Source organism: Rhipicephalus microplus, chromosome 3, assembly GCF_043290135.1.
Source record: "Rhipicephalus microplus isolate Deutch F79 chromosome 3, USDA_Rmic, whole genome shotgun sequence".
Lineage (NCBI taxonomy): Eukaryota > Metazoa > Arthropoda > Arachnida > Ixodida > Ixodidae > Rhipicephalus > Rhipicephalus microplus.
The window spans coordinates 271,323,545-271,345,343 of record NC_134702.1 but is presented as its reverse complement, the minus strand read 5'-3'; the positions used below and the strand labels follow the sequence as shown (position 1 = coordinate 271,345,343).

At 46.6% G+C, this 21,799-nt stretch overlaps 1 protein-coding gene across 1 annotated transcript in view; it reads left to right on the top strand.

Annotated features, from left to right (window-relative positions):
- LOC119167957 (vacuolar protein sorting-associated protein 33A) overlaps positions 1 to 21,799 on the top strand; it is a 177,170-nt gene that overhangs the window by 153,420 nt on the left and 1,951 nt on the right. The window contains exon 14 of the mRNA XM_037419419.2: positions 12,163 to 12,288. Within this exon, the coding sequence (XP_037275316.1) occupies positions 12,163 to 12,288 (126 nt within the window). The remainder of the gene's footprint in view (positions 1 to 12,162; positions 12,289 to 21,799) is intronic.

Below are 21,799 nucleotides of genomic sequence, written 5' to 3'. Positions count from 1 at the left end.
CAGATATTTGCATTTATCTGTTATCTCTAGCGTTACCTCCTGTATTCTAAGCTCACTACCTTCATTACCATTAAAAATTATGACTGCTGATTTTTTCTTACCGAATCTGAAATCTAACCTATCTCCCTCATTACCGCAGATGTCCATCAATCTCTGCAAATCTTTCTTGTTGTCGGCCATTAGCACTGTATCATCTGCGTACATTGATGCTGGTAGTGCCTGATCAATGAGTTTTCCTTGTTTGACGAAAGAGAGGTTGAAGCCAAGTCCACTTCCCTCTAATTTGGCCTCTAGTCCTTGTAGGTACATCATGAATAACAAGGGTGACAGAGGACATTCCTGCCTAAGCTCCCGTTTTATCTCTGTGGGCTTGGATACCTGTTTTTTCCACTTTATAACTACCTTGTTACCTTTATAAATATCCTTTAAAAGATTAGTGACTCCACCTTCTACACCTAGTGTGTCCAGTATTCCCCACGAGTTCTCTTGAACCACACTATTGTACGCTTCCTTGATATGGCAGCACGCTGGAAGCGTCATCTGGTAAGCTTCAGCGTTAACACCATTCCCCCGTGATTCTATCGCGTCGCCCTCACCCGCTGGCACGTCCTGGGAGTTTTTCCTCCTCAAATACTTTGTGACGTAATGTCAGTTTTGGGCCCAGGACCACTCAGTAAGGAACTGAATCGAACCACGAGCGCACAGACACACACACAAGAATATATTTACAGAGAATGTGCTTATGAATGAGTAACATTTAAAGTAGTAGAAACACGCAGTCTATAGCTGTACTCAATGTCTCTCTAAATTAGAAAAGTCTCGCCCTGTTTTGATGTGGCTTGCGAGTCGCCGGCGCCGATCGCTCGTGGGCTGTGCGCCGTCTGGCTCGTTGCCGTCCTCAACGTGCATCGGACCACGCCGTGACACGGCCTTCTGCCGCAGCAGCAGCAGTCGGTAGCTTATTGGTAGCTCCGCAGCAGCTCTCCGCCACCACGCTCGTCTCAGCAGGGCACCGGGGTCGCGCGAGTCACCCGGAACGGCAGCAGGAACATCAGGCCCGCAGCAACCAAAACCCACAGCCACTCTGGATGGCAGCCAGCACCGCGGAACCTCGCCTGGTCCCTGGGCCAGTCGCCCAGCCGGAGTACAGGCCTCGTTCACAGGATGTCCAGCTGTCCAGAACGGCAAACAGAACAGCAGTGGATCCCCTGGTCCCTGGGCCAGTCGCCCTGCCAGAGTCCAGGAACGGTAGAGCGCCTAGATGCCGTTGTCTAGTTCCCCGGACCGGACGTCCAGCGGAGAACTGACTCCTTGCACGCGCTGCCTCGAACCACCGCGCGCACCACACGCACGCTTCGTTTTCCTCTTCGCCCCCGCACGGCGAACACTGAATTCTTTTTTTTTTCCCGCGCCTCTGTATCATGACAACCCCCCGTTTAGGAAAGTTGTTTACAACTTTTATGACATGAGGAAGAGGCGGAAAAAATGTCACAAAGTTCTAGATAATTCACAAAATGTCCAGTTGCACGTCCACAGCACTTCAGAAGTTTACATAACATAGTGCAATACATTCCCATTACACGCGGCTCAAGTAATCTGCTGCGACATTATCCGACCCTTTGATGTAAGAGACTGAAAATGTGTATTCTTGTAAGAGTAGGCTCCATCGCAAAACTCGATTGTTCAGGTGTTTAGCGGATTGCAAGTATTGCAAAGGCTGGTGGTCGGATTGTATGACAAATTGTTTACCGTACAAATACAAATGGAATTTTTTCACCGCCCAGACAAGTGCCAAGCATTCCCGTTCGATGGTGGAATACTCGGTTTCTCGAGACAATAGGTTGCGACTCGCGTAGGCAACAGGATGCAAAACCTGGTCCTCTCCTACCTGGAGCAGTACGGCACCAAGGCTATTGGTCGAGGCGTCGGTGCGGAGAACAAAATCCTTTGTCATGTTGAGTGCTTGTAGAATGGGAGTATCTCCAAACTTGTTCTTCAAAATAGTGAAAGCTTCTTCCTGAGAAGGTCCCCACGCGATGGTATTGCTCTGCCCTTTCCGTTTGAGATCGGTCAAAGGCTTGGTGATCTCAGCATAGTTTGCGATAAATATCCTGTAATAGCCCGTTAGACCCAGGAAAAACTGCAGGGCTTTCTTCGTCTTTGGCCTTGTAGTTGTGAGTATCTTATCAAGCGTTTTCAGGAGAGGTTCAACTTTACCGTCTTCGATTCGATGGCCAAGAAAACAGATGGTTTGCTGTCCTATCTCACACTTACTTGGCTTGATGGTTAAATTGGCACGTTGTATTCGGTCAAATACACGCCGTAGAGTGACAAAATGTTCAGGCCACGTGTTTGTAGCAATGACTACATCGTCAAAATAGTGATAAACATTTTCGAGATCACCTAGAACAGCTCACATGAGGCGTGCGAAAACAGCCGGAGCTGTCTTTATGCCAAAGGGCATGAACACAAAATGGTATAGTCCAGATTTACTGGAAAAGGCTGTTTTTTCCCGTCTGTCCACAGTCATGGGCACTTGCCAGTAGCCCTTGGTGAAGTCAAATTTTGTGAAAAATTTGCATTGACCAGCAAGGGCAAGAACCACGTTTATACGCGGTATTGGTTCACCGTCCGCCATCAAGATTTTATTTAGCTCTCTGAAGTCAATGCATAAACGAATCGTGTTGTCAGGTTTTTTGACAACTACGATGGGAACATGGTATTGTGACTGCGACCTTTCAATAAAGCCCAACTTTAGCATTTCTTGGACTTCTTTCTCGACGCCTTCCCGCAGAGCTAGTGGGATGGGATACTGCAGAACATGTATAGGTGTATCGGATGTCAAGCGTAGTGTGCAACCTGCTAGGTCAGTCTTTTCTGGAAGGTTCGAAAAGATTATCTCAAATTCTTTGAATAAATCAAGCACATCAGAACGCTGTTCAATGCTCAGATTCTCTGATAATTTCACTTCATCCACAGTCTGTGTGCGAAATAAGCTAGGGTAAGGAATCTCATGTGAGCTTTCTTCGCTTGACATTTCCTCGTTCGCTTCCGGTGGCCCTTCAACTTCGGTTATGACCGACACTTGCTGCACTGGTAAAGGTTCACGTTTCTCGTACTTTTTGAGCATGTTGATGTGGAAAATTTTTCTTTTTCCACTTATTGCGAGAACGTAGTCGACCTCATTCTTGTGCTCGACGACTTCAAATGGACCTTTTCATTGCATGAGCAGTTTTTTTGGTATCTGTCGGCAAAGGAAGTAACACTTTATCCTCGACGTTTAGCTTTCGAGGACGGCTTTTGCTGTCGTAGTAAGTCTTGTTTTGCGCGTGCTCTTTCTAATTCATCATGCGCAAATTCGCATGTCTCTGCCAGGCGGTTTCGAAGGTCGACTAAGTTGGTATAGGTAGTGCGAATTTCACCGTCGATGTCTTCATTGCTCCACAGCTCTTTCAGCACCGTCAGTGGTCCTCACACGTGACGACCGTAAATTAGCTGAAAAGGCGAGAAGCCCAAGCTCGCTTGCGGCACCTCTCTGTAAGCGAAAAGGAGTGGGGCGAGGTACCTGTCCCAGGATCGTGGTTTTTCCTGGCACATCCTCTTGAGCATCATCTTCAGCGTTCCATTAAACTTCTCAACGAGCTTATTCGCCATGGCATGGTAGGGGGTCGTTCGAAGAAACTTGATGTCAAGAAGACGACCCACCTCTCTCATGAGTTCCGCTGTAAAACTTCTTCCTTAGTCGGTAACGATCTCCTTCGGTAAGCCGACTCGAGATAAAATCTCAATCAGTCCTTCAGCTACATGCACAGCATCAATTGCAGGGAGTGCAATGGCATCCGCATATCGGGTGGCGAAGTCGATAAGAGTTAAAATGTAACGGTTGCCACCGTCCGACTTCGGTGAGAACGAACCGAATAAATCGACCGCAACACGCTCAAACGGCGTACGATTGAAAGGCATGTTTCCTAGAGGCGCAACACCAATTTTGCCTTTATGTGTCGTTCGCTGACACTTATCGCAGGACTTGATTAACCGTTTCACGTCACCATGCAGATCCGGCCAGTAAAAATCAGCTAAAATGCGATTTGTCGTGCGCCGAATGCCTTGGTGCCCTGCCATAAGACTTTCATGGCCGACTTCAAGGATATGCTTCCTGAAGATCTTCGGCACGACGAGCTGGCTAAACGTCCTGCCGGTCGCAAGGTAGTATTGTCGGTAAAAAAGTCCTCCTCTTTCAAGAAACGTGTAACTGTGGCCTTTCGGTGACTTGAAATCTTTACCGACTTTAGCAAACACGGCTTTAAATGTTTTGTCGTTCTGTTGCTCTTCTGAGAACTGGTCTTTCGTTACGTCGCACCATTTTACTTTTGGCACGGACAATGGTGTTATTTTGTCCTCGTGAGGTTTAATCGTAGGGAAACATAGTGAGGACACTCCTCAACCTCCATGCTGCAGTTTCGCGTCAAATTGTCGCTCTTGTCGACTGTAGGAGGCTTCCACTTAGGATCCGGCTTGTGAGGATCTCTGACACCTGGTAGGTTACCAAGCACCAAATCATAAAGCGGCTTGTCCATACAAAGTGCGGTTATCTCTCCCTTAAAGTATGGGGTGTTCACGAAAATCTTGGCCTCTGGTACTTCTATGGCGGAACCATCAATGAGTAAGACTCTGCTACTCTTCCCGGTCAACCGTTGTTTTGGCACTAGGTTTCTTTGGATAATTGCAGTATTACTGCCCGTATCTCGAAGAACCCTGACTGGTTTACCCAGCACCTCGCCTTCAACAACTGGCATTCCTTGTACCAGAAATGCTGGTATTCTTTCATCTACACTTGCATTAGGAGGGTCACGTTTCTTTCTTTTTTTCCCTCCGCCAGTGTTGTCACTCGAGGGGAAACCATAACAGTTCTCATTCACTGCACATGCGGAACTTTTTTTTTTCTGTGCCTTCATGCTCCAGCACTCGTCGCTCTTGTGGCCAATTTTCCCACATATTCTACACTTTGTCGCTTCTTTAGCTGGATTCCGACATTCATGTGCTTGATGTCCCAGACGCTTGCATAGCATGTATATTGTCGGTGGTTTCTTGGGAGCATTATCAAGACTCTTGAATTCTTTGGAGTCGTCTGTACCCCTTCCCAGGTTTGACAGATTCTGCACTTACATGAAGCGATCAGTAGCGTCAGCTAGCTGTTGGAGTGACTTGCACTCGCGTTCTTTCAAAAATATCGTTAGTTTTGGATGGCAACAGCGGAGAAACTGTTCAGCGAGCATGTGGTCTCGAAGGCCATCGAATGTTCTGGGCACATCAGCCATGTCAACCCAGTGGTCAAAGTACCCTGAGAGTCTTGCGGCTAACTGTCTCCCGGTTTCTCCATCTTCTGGTCGTGCCTTGCGAAATTTTTCTTGGTACCCTTGCACAGTGAATCGAAACCTCTGCAACAAGGCTTTCTTTACTTTCTCATAGTCTAGAGAATCTGTGGCAGTCATTCGGCCAGTTACTGTCAACGCTTCGCCACTCAAACACATGCTCACAGCTAATGCCCATTTCTCTTGTGGCCAGCCTTGTCCTGTTGCCACGCGTTCGAATCTTTGCAAGTATGCGTGCAAATCATCACGTCGCTCATCGAACAGTGGAACCAATTTCTGTGGATTCAGTACTGCAGAGGAGCTACTCGGCTGAGCCATAAAATCAGAGTGAGCTGCTGCATCTACCCTCGGAGCTCCTTCTTGGAGCTTTAGCTTCAGCTCAAGGATTTGCTTCGCTCTCTCATCTGCTTCCCTGCTCCCCTCTCTCTCAGCAGCACGTTCATCTCTTTGCCTCGCCTGTTCTGCCTCAACCCACTTACGCAATTCTGCGCCACTCAATCCTAGTTGTGCCCCAACAGCAGCTAATCTTTCTGTGTCCATCATCAAAACAAGTTTTGTGAATGTGCACTCGAGAGACAATAACTTCCTTCGACGTTTGTACGAGCGGTATACTGGCAGGCTCGCCAGATTGTGACGTAGTGTCAGTTTTGGGCCCAGGACCACTCAGCAAGGAACTGAATCAAACCACGAGCACACAGACACACACACGAGAATATATTTACAGAGAACGTAATTATGAACGAGTAACATTTAAAGTAGTCGAAACACGCAGTCTATAGCTGTACTCAATGTCTCTCTAAATTAGAAAAGTCTCGCTGTGTTTTGACGTGGCTTACGGGTCGCCGGCGCCGATCGCTCGCGGGTTGTGGGCCGTCTGGCTCATTGCCGTCCTCAAAGTGCGTCGGACCACGCCGTGACACGGCCTTCTGCCGCAGTAACAGCAGTCGGTAGCTTATTGGTAGCTCCGCAGCAGCTCTCCGCCACCACGCTCGTCTCAGCAGGGCACCGGGGTCGCGCGAGTCACCCGTAACGGCAGCAGGAACATCAGGCCCGCAGCAACCAAAACCCACAGCCACTCTGGATGGCAGCCAGCACCGCGGAACCTCGCCTGGTCTCTGGGCCAGTCGCCCAGCCGGAGTACAGGCCTCGTTCACAGGATGTCCAGCTGTCCGGAATGCAGCCAGAACAGCCGTGGATCGCCTGGTCCCTGGGCCAGTCGCCCAGCCGGAGTCCAGAAACGGTAGAGCGCCTAGATGCCGTTGTCTAGTTCCCCAAACCGGACGTCCAGCCGAGAACTGACTCCTTGCACGCGCTGCCTCGAGTCACCGCACGCACCACACACACGCTTCGTTTTCCTCTTCGCCCCCGCACGGCGAACACTGAATTCTTTTTTTTTTTCCATGCCTCTGTATCATGACATACTTCTTTCTCTGTGCTTGAAACACGGGCAGTGCATAAGTCTGTTCATTGCAAGTAGATGCTTCATTCCTCACTGCAAGCCTCCATGTTGCTGTTCTTTTAGATATGCGTCCTTGTGGCTGAAATAGTGGCCTTGTCCTTTCTTGTAGAGACACTAAAGTGAAGTAGTGTTAGATTGATGAATTGTATTCTTGGAATTAGTGTGACCATCACATGTTCATTATCCAAGGAGAAAGTCAAGGTTAAGGTTTCGGTTTTAAATATACCAAAATCTCCCCGCGTGCCATCATGAGTTTCGAATTGTGTTTTTTTATTTTTGCGACATTGCTAATATGTTAGGCCTCATGCCCAATAGATAGCAATGTACTTCATATTTACCCATTACGAATTAGGCGCTACCAAGTGAACGCCGTCAAAATATGACATCACTGTGTTTAGTGTGGGAATTTCAAGGTGGCACCTCCACCCATACTTTTTTTTTCACACGTTTTCTCGCTTACAAAGCGTCACCTTGCAGTAAATGTGGTGTTTTCAGGATTGTGAAATTGAAATTTACGAATAGGAGAGAAATTGTTTTCCTTGTGTCCCTTTAAAGGAGTACTGGCACATATTTTAAATGTTTTCAGGTTCTCGCTCTAAATAAAAACACGGGTGTCAAGAAACCTAGAAAGAGCGTTGTACAGCCTGGGAATGCATTGAATATGTATTTTTAATACTGCCTCCCTAAGACAGCAACTTCGGTGTCATTATTGATGGAGGGGCTTCTCGGTGACATGTCTGACATCACGGTAAAACTGCAACTCGCAAAATATTAGCACCACTGCTGTCACATGCTGCCCTTTCCACATGGTTCACGTAAACAACAATGGGTAATCCAACAACTTTGAAGCAGTTTCTGCAATTCAGTTGCTGCAATTGCGATAGGGCGCAGACTTCGCAAACCCACTTGTCGTGTCTCTTGTGGTGGGACTGGCCTGCAGATGCTGGTCGACAAACACTTCGAATCAAAGTAAAATATCTTATACATGTTGTCTCACTTTGCTGTGTGGAGAGCATCAATAATGCACACTATGGAAACGAGACATGTACTCAAAACCATGTCAGTACTCACAGACAACATTTTCATCACAAGTGAGGAAAACAAAGAAATACTGAGAAGAAAAAAAAACGCAGTGCAGAGGGCAAGCTCTAAATGTCATCTATGAAAAAATACCACTGTAAGGAAGCCTCCTAAATGCATGCGTGCCGCCACTGCGTCGCTAATTAAGCATTAAATCAAAGAGGCTATACTCGCCCTTAAACAAACATGCTCAAGTGTCGCTAAACAGTTCGTGCATTTGCTCTTGACGTGGTAGGTTTCCAACAAGTATATTTTCCAAGATATCAGTGCTTCTACCGAGGATCAGAGACTCGTGTCGTCGTGGTGCACATGTGCAGGCCGCACCAGGGACTGGTAAACGCACATTACTTTTATTTTTCAAACACAACTCTTGCTACCATGCATGGCCGTTCACACATCTCCCGATTTGACCTATGTAGGTCCTTCCCCCACAATACCGTACTTACTCGGGTAATTAACACACGTGCATAATAAACGCACACATAACTTCAGTCATCAAAATTTGAGTTTTTTTTTCTCTCGCGTAATAAAAGCACCCCCTACATTCATCCACTTGCAGCCCCACCAACTGACACCTGGCGCCTACTCACCCGTTGGCTCTCTTTCATTTTTTATTACTTTGCCGACCCCCTCAACTACCTCCCGCTCGCTCCCTTCTCCCCTTTGCCTGTTGCCGCGTGCCTATTGCTTTTCTTTCTATCTGTGCTCGGCATGTCCTCCGTCATACCTATGCGCCACAGCGGGGGTTCACGAGCAGCGCGAAAGTAGAGACATCGCTGCTGATAAGCACACAGCGAGCGAAGGTCACCGAACTGCTTGCGCCAACCGACCTCGGTCGCTTCCTTCTAACCCCCTCCCCCCCTTTTTCTTTTTAGCCTACTTTCTTTTTTCTTCACTCTAACTGTCCCTTCATTCCCCGTTCGCCCTTGAGTGCACGCTTTTGGGCGCCCCTCAAGATCACAAGCAGATACTACTGTTGCAGGTAAACGATTGCGAGAAAAAATTGTTGCAAAGAGTTTTTATGGTGTGCGTGGTGTTGCGACTCCGGGTCCTGCGGGTCTCAGTTTGGTAGCGGGCCCCCGTCCTAGGAGCCATCGTCGAACAAGTCAGATGAGGCGCTCGTAAAGACTACAACAATTTATTTATATGGTTAGTAACTGAGAATTCGAAAAGAGGTGATCAAGTGATCAGAACTGTACAAGGAAACGGTTGAACTGTAGAACTTCAAATGCACGAAAGTTGTCAGCTTATATAGCGCCTCGTTGCCAACTCTGGGCACATTGTCCGCGGCTTCTGCCAATAGGGTGCTCCACCCTCGAAGGAGAGGACAGATGCGGAGAGGGCACAGTCTACACGATGTCCAAATATGGTCACCAAATCACTGCACCGACGTTTTCGCACACGTCACCAAGTTTCGCGCACGTCCGATGATTTTGGTTTCCAAGATTCTTCTGGCAGCTGGGTGAGGTTCGAAAAACCGGCGGCCAGTACACGTGTCAAACTTGCCTGACTGTTTGGGTAGGACAATGTAGTGGTGGGCCAGCATATCGTCAAAATATGCCACCCCATTCAGCTGATCCTATGGAGAAAGGGAGGAAGGAGGATTAGTCAACTAATCCCTCGTTGCCGAGGCGGGCTCCGGCAAGGGCTGCAGCACATAGTGCATTATCCTTTTCTTCACCCCCACATTCCATTCCTGGTCTTTTGCTAGAAGCTGTGGCTTAGCTGCACATATCCTGGGGCTCCGCTTGTCCTCGCAAGATGCAGCCACAACCAATTTGGCTTTAGCTTGCAGCCTGAACTGCAAATACCATGCTGGTTCTGAGATTTCCAGATCCATGGTGACCTCGAAAATGGCACAGCTGCCTCCTTGTCTACCTCGAAAGCCTTGCTCGCAGTAAACACAATGGCCTTTCTTGAGTCGAGCTCACAATGGCCTCTCTTGGCTCATGCGTTTTCTTTGCGCGAACCAGTCCCGAACCCCTCGTTCAGGTTTTGCCGAGAGGGAATCAACCCGTCTTGACGGCACACCCTTGCTTGGAATGCGTCGAAATATTTTCGTCCCGTTCACAAAGGCCGAAAAACTTCAATAATTATGACGGTCGTAACAGTGGGTAGCATTAGGGGACAGCTTGCAGAAGATAGCGCCATCAACCACCCAAGGCGTCTCTCATAATGACATAGTGGTTTGGGGACGTTAAACCCCACATGTCAATCATCAATCAACCACCAAAGATGAGTGAAGTGCAAAGAAGAAGCTGTTTCCAAACAGTGTACGTGTATGTAAAATGCGAAAGACTAAGCGACCCAAGTTTTTTTTTTTTACATTACCGTATTTTTTCCTTCTCCCAAAAAAGTTTTTATAAAGTTTACCCCGTGTAATAAACGCACCCTCCAACTTTGGCTCTATTTTGCAAGAAAAAAAATGTGTGTTCATTACCCGACTAAATACAGTAGTAGTATGGCATACGTAATGCTGATTGGGTACTTTACGCATGCCCTGGCATGGATCGAAAAATAAAAAATAATGCGATTTACTGGTCCCTTGCGGGTCCTGCACATGTGCACTGTGGCAACATCAGATTAAGAACCTGGGTAGAGGCACTGATATTTTAGAATTGGAGTTACTAGAAGCCCATCATATCAAGAGCAAAGGTACGAACTGTTTAACCACACTTCGGTACCTTTGTTCAATAGCGAACATAGCCTGTTTCATTTGGCACTTGATTAGCGATGCAGTGGCGGCACGAATACGTTTAGGGGACTTTTTTTCAGTGGTGATTTTTGAAATAAAGTCAGCTGATGTTTAGTGCTCCCCTGTGCATTATGTTCCTTTCTTTTCCACTAAAAATGTAGTTTGTGATACGAGGCCAACAGGAAGGTCTATTGACGTTCATGTCTGTTATGAAGGCAGAAGATGTTGTGCACGACCATGGCAAGCTCACTGGTTCAGGCAGTCACCTCCAGGCGAAATTTCACTTTGGCCTGCTGCTGTGAATCAAAATGAGGAAATTTTAGTTTTGTGACCTTTGCTTTGAGAGAACATGTTGCTGCTGAGACTCTCTGAACTAGTATCGTAGCTCACGGGAATTACACTTAATGCTTTATTCATTCAAAATTTTTTGTGAGCTCCACAACTCGCGCACATATATTTCTGAGAAAATGTCCGCTAGTTCAAACAAAGTCCCTCGTTAACACCCACAATCTGTTTGAGCTGCAGGTGAGTGACATCTTACACTGTAGCAATTATCGCATTACACATACCGTGCCAGCTGTGCCAAAATAACTTGTCTCAGCTTATTTGGCTACAAACTTTGTTGGCAGTCAGAGGCGAGTCATTCGAGTGATATAATTCTCGTGCATGTTCACTCTGCATTCAAATTTCGTTCACAGTATGACTACCTCTTGAAAGCCCAAGTCACAGACACGTTCTTCATTCCCACATGCAGGCAAACTTTAAAAGGTCTCTGAAACGATTTCTTCAGATTCCGTTTTTGATTAGACCACTACTGGAGCGAATCATTGGCACCATAATGTTATCAAAACACCCCTTATGAATGGAGCTATGAGTAATAAATAGCTACCTTCCTCCTCCGCTCTGCCTTTCACACTCAACTACCTCAACTCTTCCTTCGAGCGCTCACGGCTAAGCCCCGCCTTCACGGGCCTGTGCCGTGTGTTTAGCCATTTAGATCAGCATCCGAAGTGATGTAAAGTAAGCGGAGCATGTCTCTCTGCAAATGGGTGGTCGAAAAGGCGTTTGGTCGAGTCACAGCAATTTTCAGCTTTAAAGCGTTACAATAAATTACACAGTTTACTCAGAGAGCTCAAATTGATTTGTAAGTAACCCTTGGGACTTGGTCTACCGGCCCAATGTGTTTGTACGAAATTGTCAAGATCGTTTCAGGGTCCCCTTAATTAACATATGTTGCTTCACTACAGTGCAAACCAAGAGGGACCACAGAGAACCGATGAGACAAGCACTAGCATTTACTAACAACTCGCATAAAAGCCACAACCAGAAACCTTACATGTGCACAGTTAACAAGATGAATTACATGTGTAAAAACAGCAATTTCTAATGAAAATGGAAGCTTCTAAACCTAGTGGTGTGTCTTGACTTGTGCCGAAGTTTTCACCTTAAACGCTATGAATCAGATGGGCTGAAAAGAAGTCCCTTCCCCTTTATTCATCAGTTACACCATGTGCAATGTGACGCATGTCATGCCTGACTGCTTTGCTGTGCTGCAGGTGGATCGGTGAGCTCACTGCAGTCATCGAGTGCAGAGGAACCCAAGGTGACGCTGGTATTTTTCTTGGGAGGCTGCACGTATGCGGAGATCTCAGCACTGCGCTTCCTCTCCCAGCAAGACGACGGTGGGTGCCACATTACCACCTTCTGCTCGGGCACCCTTGCATTAAAACTGAAGTTGATACTACTTGGAAGGAAAAGATGGTTGCATAAAAACAACACACGGACAAGCACAAACTTTCAACCAACAATTTTTTTTGTCACAATCGATATCTATCGATCTCGTGCGTTAGCCAAACGTGAATTTTTTTATTGTATAGAGAAATTAGGTTCTTTTGTGGCAATGCAATTACAGTTGTTACCACTCGATTGATGGGCACATAGATTGACTGCAATGAAAAATATCGTTAGTTGAGAGTTTGCCCTTGGCCGTGCATTGTGTGTCCTTGTGTAGTTTGTGCACAACCATCTTTTCCCTCCAAACGTGACACTTTGTTTATACTAATATTTGGTCTGAAGTTGAAAAAGAAAGGGGGACTTGGGCGAGTTGCATAATGTGTAGAACAGATGGTCAGTGAGAGAGTGACAAAAATGGTAGCAAACATGCGAACTATAGTGCCACATTTTTGTTTCATTTTTTGTTATCGCCCTGTTGCACTGTCAGTAACTTTCAGCGTTGCAGTACATCATCTTGTTAAGATTACGCCCACTTCGTGAACATTACAGATTATTCTGGAACCTACGTCGCCGCTAGCGATAATGCTAGAATATTCAGTGGCAAGTGTATAAATTCCGACACACTTCGCCACTTGTCAGTTGATTAACGGCGCTCTGTTTGCTGCTATCAGTGTCAGTGTCTTGCTGTAATTCGACTTTCTTTTTGCGTGGCCACAAGTTTGGCCCAAACTAACAGATTCATCATCGACCTGAAGTCTGCTCCCTTCGTTTACGTCACGACCCCATGACAATAGCCAGGGCTGTCAGAGGATCAGATCAAGTGAAGAAGTTAGGAGATTTGCGGGCATGAAATTATATCAACTTGCACAAAACAGGATAAATAGAAGATCACTGTGAGAAGCACTGGACTTGAATGAAATTCCACTTGTAACTGCTAAAAACAAACAGCTCTTCTGAAAATTGGCTTCTGTGAGATTGCATGAATCCAGGCTTGTGCGAAAAGTGAATTTTAGGTTCAAAGCGAATGGGAAGCGAATATTGATGTTGGTCAAATAATTTTGAATCGAATTCGAATAGTATGCATCACATATTATAAAGAGAAGGCACCAACTATGGTGACAGGGCCCGTCAACGCGGTACTATTGTTAGAGTGAGAGGGCCTGTCAGAGTAGCGTAATCATCATTACAGTGACGGGGCCCATCAGCGTAGTCAAAACGTAACATTGAGAGGGCCCGTCAGAAGCTACAGGGACGGGCCCCGTCACTGTAAAGCAATGACTAAGGTTAGGGGGCTTGTCACCGTAGTGTAATGGTGAAAGTGAGGGGGCCCTTTGCTGTAAATCTGCAGTCATTTTAGACGTCATTGTCAAGCTTTTATAGTTGCGTAGTGGATTGACACACAGTTTAGGAAGCGATCGTGCCACAGGTCATCAGTTCACCCCCCACGGTGATCTAGTAGCTAGGGTACTCAGCTGCTGACGCGGAGGTTGCGGGATTGTTCCTGGCTGCGGCACCTGCATTTTCGATAGAGGCGAAAATGCTGTTGGCCCATGTGCTCAGACTTGGGTGCACGTTAAAGTACCCCAGGTGGTAGAAATCTTCCGAGCCCTCCACTACGGAGTCTCTCATAATCATATGATGGTGTTGGGACGTTAAACACCACATATCAATCAATCAATCAATCACAGGTCATCGATTCAAGTTCCAAATTTATTTATTTACTTCTTAAGGGTAATGCATCAAGATCAACTTTTATTACTCTCAAGGAGTTGCAATTTTGCTTTTCTTGCAAGAAAATCACATCGTTGTTTGTGCTGGTTGGTGTGCAACATGATACATTGTTGGTGCGCGATTTTAGTTCGAATCGCACTGACCAACTAATCTTCTCACTTTGTTTTTGGCTCTCAATATTGTTTCGAGTAATGTTGCCTATTTTATAAATTGAATCACTTTGGACAACATTCTACAGCGGTGCAATGTGAGAAGCCGCTGGCCAGCAGAACCTGGACCATCAACTGAGTCGAGGTTCTTGCTGACAGATCTGCTTGCTAAGTGGCAGCAACCGCGAAACCCTAGTCTGAGCTCCCCCCCACTGCGAAATTCATTGCGGTACTGCAAGTGTAGAGAGTTTTCACCACCACCATTAAAAACGCATGCACAAATACTACATCATCGAGACGATTACTACAGTGCTGTAATGATGTAATTATGAGGTGGTCTGTCTATAGTGACGGACCCCAACATATTGCTGCTGTTTGTGCTCCTACTGAAGTGATTGGAGAAGTTTTTTTTTTTCATTTTTTAATGTTTTTTCTCTTTACTGCTGCATGAGGTGACCGCTTTAAGCTCCCTACCGCTACTTTCCCTCAGCGTAGGATACATCGACGCTGCTAGATGTATGTTCATTCTTGTGTATTCATTTCATCGACTCGGTCACACATTGTGGTTTACCTAAGCCTGCAGCCGCACCAGCCAGCACTTGCAAATTGAAGCAACCAGGCGACCAGTCACGCCCACGCCTTTGGTGCGCTCGCAATTTATTCACCAAGAACGATACGAAATGCGTTAAGCTCCCGCAGGACAAGCATCGTCTCAGGATGGGAAGACAGCAGCTACTCAGAGCACAGTAGAGCTCAAATGTCTATCTACGTTTGCATAGTGATAGCACACATTCATGGTACGAAAGCTACTTGCATATCTCCGTGTTCAAAGGAGCCTATTTGGTCACATAAGGTCTGTCTTCATGTGATCGGGCCTATGTGTCCATGTCTTCATGCGTTCAAGCCTACTTCGCCGATTTCAGACGAAGTAGGTCCGAAGTTGGAGCCTCATGTATTGTAGTCATATGTATTGCGGTTTTGGAAGTTATTGAAACATACTCTCCAACTACTCAGCCCTCAGGCTTGGAATACATTCTATGTTGACCTGCACAGCGTTTGGCATCTGCCCATACGTCTCCTTTATAAAGCGACACGAAAAATATGTACGTGGAATGGAATGATTTGGGAACATCACATTATTTGTAACAAATTATTAGTTGAAGCTACAGTGTAAATGCAAAGGGACGGAAACACCCCCCACCCGCTCCACGAGGGTGGTTGTTCAATGCGATAATAAAGCTAAATGGCACGCCTTAACAGAATCTGCTCGCCCAGGGCAGTATCAACCAGAAATTATTGGGGAAAGGTCTTCATTTCACGTTGGACAAAAAAGAAGGTCCCCCGCAGGGGCGCCTGCGCAAGTAGGCGTTTGGTGTGTAGCGACACCACGGACCCGAGCTAACGGGGGAGTTTCTACTCCCTCCCACGCCTAGCCGTGCGTGGCTTTGCCGTGTCCGGGGAAAAGGGGATCCTGGGGGTTGAGCCGACGCTGGGTGATTGGACCTTTAAGGCCCCCTGGCAGAGGTAACACACCCCTTTGGCCCCGGCTTCACGTAGACGGCACCCCTGGGCTGACCCACCCAGGGGAAATCGGCAGTCGCCTTTTCCTATCTCTCTCTCCCCCACATCTTCGTCTTTTCTGCCCTTTAAATCTATCCTGTCGTCTAATTTCTTCTGTTACTTCCCCATTTTCATGGGCGGCTTGGGTTAACCTTGTGCAACTAGCCAACCTTGGCCTACGCGCATTAGGTTATCGTAGCGGTGTACGGCTGGCGTCTGCATGTTTCTCGTTTCATGAACCTTGTAGCGTCCCCTCGTTGGGCTCCGTGGTGGGTGGCCGCCATCGTTACTGAATTACATTCCTCTATCATGCAGAGAAGTTTTCCACTCCTCAATGATCGTGCCGCTTCAAAGCGCATACGCACCGAAGAATTTTCCTTTTTAAGCCGACCCAAAGAAGTATTCCCTCGTTATCATGTTGTACATAGTGAGAAGCCCAACAAAACAGTCAGAACAGTGTCTCCGTTCATAGTATCGCGGTCCCTGACAGCCACATTAGGTGATGGCTACAAAGTTACAAAAATGGCTAGTGGTGACCTTCTTTTAGAACTCCGTGACAAAACACAATTTGACAAACTAAAGAACCTTGCAACATTCGGCGACATCCCCATCAGCGTAACACCTCATCGATCCATGAAGTCTGCACATGGAGTTGTTTCTGACACAGACCTCCTTGACCTGACGGAGGCGGAACTCCTCGAGGGCTGGAAAGAACAGAATGTGACCTACGTGAAGCAAATTACTATCCGAAGGAACAATCAGGAAACCCCCACGAAACACTTGGTACTGACCTTTGCCACCAGTGAACTACCACAAACAATAGAAACTGGCTATACAAAGACACCGATCAGACCCTACATACCAAACCCCCACCGATGTTACCAGTGTCAAAGGTTCGGCCATGGCTCTCAGAGCTGTCGTGGTCGACCTGCTTGTGCCAAATGCGGTGCCCAAGGCCACATCTCTGACAATTGTAATGAATCCCTACATTGTGTAAACTGTGACGGAGACCACGCATCATATTCACGTTCTTGTCCTCAGTGGAAAAAAGAAAAAGACATTATTACACTGAAGATTCGCGAAAATATCTCCTTCAAGGAAGCACGCCGAAGGTGTTCGGCTTTTCACGGCACAACTTACGCTGATGCGGCGCGTCAGGGGGCAGCGTCGCATCACCCTCCGCCACTACCTAGGCCCACGCAGAGTGAGCCATCGGGTGTGGTGGCCGCCCCCATGGTGGAAGCAGCCAAGCCTGCTCCACCTACCAAGCCAGAGACTCAGGCGACTCCAGGGTCGTCGGGTCGACCGACCACGTCTCACCAGGCGAGGTCGCAATTACGTAGCAGCAGCTCGCGTACGCGGGCGTCCAGTGCTTCACGTGAGGCAATGGACACAAGCACGGCACTTCAGGTGCCGGAAACGCGGCGTGGCTCCATAGAGCGCGCCAAAAGAACCAAGAAACCAATAACAGGGCCCGACAACGGCCCTGCTACCTAAGTTACAACTTCCCACTTGAACAGCCACTTCGTTTCCGAACACACAGCACCACTTTCCATCAAATATGGAAACACAGATTCTACAATGGAATGTCAGAGGCCTTCTCACTAACCTCGACGATGTCCAAGAACTTCTACACATTCACTCACCAAAAGTGCTGTGTGTACAGGAAACACACTTAAAATCTAAACACACCAACTTTCTACGCAGTTACATTATTTTCCGTAAAGACCGTGATGATGCCGTGGCATCATCTGGAGGTGTAGCTGTTATAGTTTTAAGCAAGGTTTAGCATGTAAACACTTGAAACTCCAAACGTCTCTTGAGGCAGTGGCTGTTCGAGTGGTGCTTCTAGGCAGACTTGTCACCGTTTGCTCTATATACATACCTCCACATATTCAACTACGCAAACATGAATTCCAGTCTTTGATGGATGAGCTTCCCGAACCCTATCTGGTTCTAGGGGACTTTAATGCACATAACAGGCTGTGGGGCGACTCTCGTTGTGACGCCCCAGGTCGACTGATTGAACAGTTTCTTCTCTCTTCAAGCGTGTGTCTCCTGAATCGGAAAGAACCAACCTATTATAACCTCGCTAACAATACCTATTCCTCAATAGACCTGAGCATAGTATCTCCATCGCTTGTGCCTCTACTTCACTGGAAAGTCGTCACTAATCCCTACGGAAGTGACCATTTTCCCGTAGTTTTGAGCGCACCTACATCAACTGAATGCCAACTCGAGGTTCCAAAATGGCTATTAAGCAAAGCCAACTTGGAACAGTTTTATACCATCACACATATAAATTGGCGCGACATATGCACTTTAGACATTGAAGCCGCTGTCAACTACTTCACAGCATCTCTGATCGATGCAGCAACAAAAAGCATACCACAAACGAATGGACATCATTGAAAACGGCGTGTGCCATGGTGGAACTCAGAGTGCCAAAATGCACGCAGGCAGCAAAAAAAAGCATGGAGGGTGCTTCGAAACTCACCGACAGCCGAAAATCTTGCCACATTTAAGAAAATGAAGTCTCTGGCCAGGAGAACGCGTCGGCAGGCCAGAAGAGAAAGCTGGCAGAAGTTTTTATCGGGGATTAATTCTTATACCCAAGAGGCTAAAGTCTGGAACATGGTTGGTAGAGTAGCAGGAAGACAAGTGCATTCACTTCCACTCGTAAACACACAGGGTGACAGCCTGGAAGATCAGGCGAACTTTCTCGGTGCACATTTCGAGCAGGTCTCTAGCTCGTCACACTATACTGAAGCTTTTCTAAGATATAAAGCAAAAATCGAAAAGCAGAAACTGGAATACAAGTGTACAAAATACGAGGCATACAACCAACCTTTCAACTTAGCTGAGCTACAAACATCACTTAATTCCTGCAGTAATTCTGCCCCAGGCCACGACCATGTCATGTATGAAATGTTGAAAACCTGCCGCTTGAAACGCGAAAAACTTTACTCTCCCTATACAATGCTATCTGGCTTTCTGCCACCATACCTACTTCCTGGAAAGAAGCCATTGTTATCCCTATTTTGAAGCAGGGCATGGACCCTTCCTCTGTTTCAAGTTATAGGCCAATTGCACTAACCAGCTGCCTTTGTAAACTTTTTAAAAAAATGATAAACCGCCGACTTTTATATTTCCTTGAAACACACAATCTGCTTGACCAATACCAATGTGGGTTTCGAGAGGGTAGATCTACCACCGACCATCTGGTGCGTATCGAGGCACAGATCCGAGACGCTTTCGTCCACAAACAATACTTTCTTTCTGTGTTTCTCGATATCGAAAAGGCTTACGACACAACGTGGCGTTTTGGCATATTAAGAGACTTGTCTCACTTGGGTGTGCGCGGTAGAATGCTTTCCATAATTGAGAGTTACTTGTCCAATCGAACATTCCGTGTCCGTGTGGGCAGTGTTCTCTCACAAACATTTGTCCAGGAAACAAGCGTGCCACAAGGTGGTGTGCTTAGTTGCACACTTTTTATTATCAAAATGAATTCCTTGCACTTGTCCATCCCCCGCAATATGTTCTATTGTACATATGTCGACGACTTTCAGCTTGGCTTCAAGTCATGCAACTTGGCAATGTGTGAGCGGCAGGTTCAGCTGGGTTTAAACAAGGTCTCCAAATGGGCAGATGAAAACGGATTTCGACTTAACCCACAAAAAAGCACGTGTGTCTTGTTCTCTCGAAAGAGAGGCATGCACTCGGAACCTGACATTCGACTGAACGGGCAACGTCTGTCCGTCAAAGCCGAGCATAAACTCTTAGGCTTAATCTTGGACAACAAGTTGACCTTCAAGTTGACAAGTATTTAAAAACTAAATGTTTAAAAGCCATGAATCTTATAAAAGTGTTGTCACGTTCTACTTGGGGTAGTGACAGGCAATGCCTCATGAATCTGTATCGAAGCCTCGTTCGCACCCGCTTAGATTATGGGGCCGTTGTTTATCAGTCTGCAACTCAAAGTGCTTTGAAGATGCTGGACCCCGTGCACCATTTGGGCATCCGCCTTTCTACGGGCGCTTTTCGCACCAGCCCCATAGCAAGCCTTTATGTTGAGTCAAATGAGTGGTCGCTTCACCTGCAGAGAACTTACATGTCCTTTGTTTATTTTCTTAAGGTGAAAGCGGATAAGAAGCACCCCTCATACTCTACTCTTAATGATTTGTCGAGCTCAATTCTGTTTCAAAACAGGCCTTCGATGAGGCAGCCCTTCTCAGTTCGTCTGAAAAGTCTAGCTGAGGAAACTGGAGTCTCACTTGAACACAGTTTAATGACTCCTGTAGCATATCCGCCACCGTGGCAATGGCAGACTATAGACTGCGATGTGTCCTTTCTAGAAGTTACAAAACATGCGCCTATTGCCCATATCCGAACATACTTCCTGGAACTTCAACACAAATACACACGTCCTGAGTTTTTTACAGATGCCTCCAAGTCCAACTCCTCTGTGTCCTACGCTGCTGTCGGCCCATCCTTTTCGGATGCTGGCCCTCTACATCCAGGCACATGTATCTTCACAGCAGAAGCTTACGCGATACTTGTGGCAGCTAAACACATCAAACAATTACAAATACAAAAAGCAGTAATTTATACAGACTCCCTCAGTGTAGTAATGGCTCTGCACACTCTTAAAAAACACAAAAACCCAGTCCTTGTCTCACTTTACTCCATTTTATGCACACTCTACACACTCAAACAACATGTTGTAGTGTGCTGGTGCCAGGGCACCGTGAGATCGAAGGCAACGTGAGGGCGGATCAGCTCGCTGCATCCGTCCACAAAAGCACTGCCCCTACACCCTTACTAATCCCGGCCCTCGATCTTAAGCCGTCTCTCAAACGAAACCTTAGGTACTACTGGCAGAGCAAGTGGGATACACACACACAAAACAAACTACACATTATTAAGCCACACCTTGGTCATTGGCTTCCAGTATCAAAATCACGTCATACAGAGGTCATACTAACGAGACTCAGGATAGGACACACATACACAACACACTCATTTCTTTTGTCCGGGGGCGACCCACCATTGTGTGACAGATGTGGTGAAGCACTAACAGTTCTTCACATTTTAATTCAGTGCAAACAATTGGACACTATTAGAAAACAACACTTTCCATTACCCTACCGACAACATATACCTTTACACCCTGCAATGTTCGTCGGTAGGGAACCGCTTTACACCCTGCAATGTTCGTCGGTAGGGAACCGCTTTTTAGTTATAAATCATTGCTAGCGTTTTTAAAAGAAATTCATAATTTTCATATCATATACCCGGGCATTCCGCAGCACGACCTCTCCTGAGAAGTTTTCGCTGCGGTGGCTACACAAGAAAGCACTTGCCTCACGGCCCTTGGACACAAGGGTATGAACGAGTGAGGCACTTGTGCTAATGCCATACATATCCACCATCGTCTTTTATTATCACCAACTTTGTTCATCTATTCGCACCACACACACCTTTCACGGCATGGTCATGATTTTATTACTTGTATGTTTTTACCCGCCTTGTTGCGAGGAATTTTATGGCCCTTATACAGCCGCTAATCACAATCATTGTCCACATTCTTTGTCCCATGAACTGGCGCTCTTTGGCCATCAAATGGCCCTTGCGCCAAAAAACACCATATATCGTCATCATCATCAAAAAAGAAGGGCGATAGTTACATCCCCGATGAATAAACACGACTATCATTTAAAAACATGTAGCAATACTTGAAACAATATACTGAGAGAAGAAAGTAAAAAGAGCGCGATTCGCACTGAAGTGGGACACCAATGGCACTGCACCTTGAAATCCACATGGTAGAGTTGTCTAACAACCGCTGCAAACAGTGACATGATTTTCTTGCAGAAAAACAAAATTACGACTCCTTGAGAGCAGGATTGTCAATCTTGGCGCGTCGCATTGAAAAAAAGAAAAAGAAATTGAAAAACGGCAATTCGAACTGACAACCTGCAGGACGACCGCTTGCCTAACTGTGCATCAACCCACT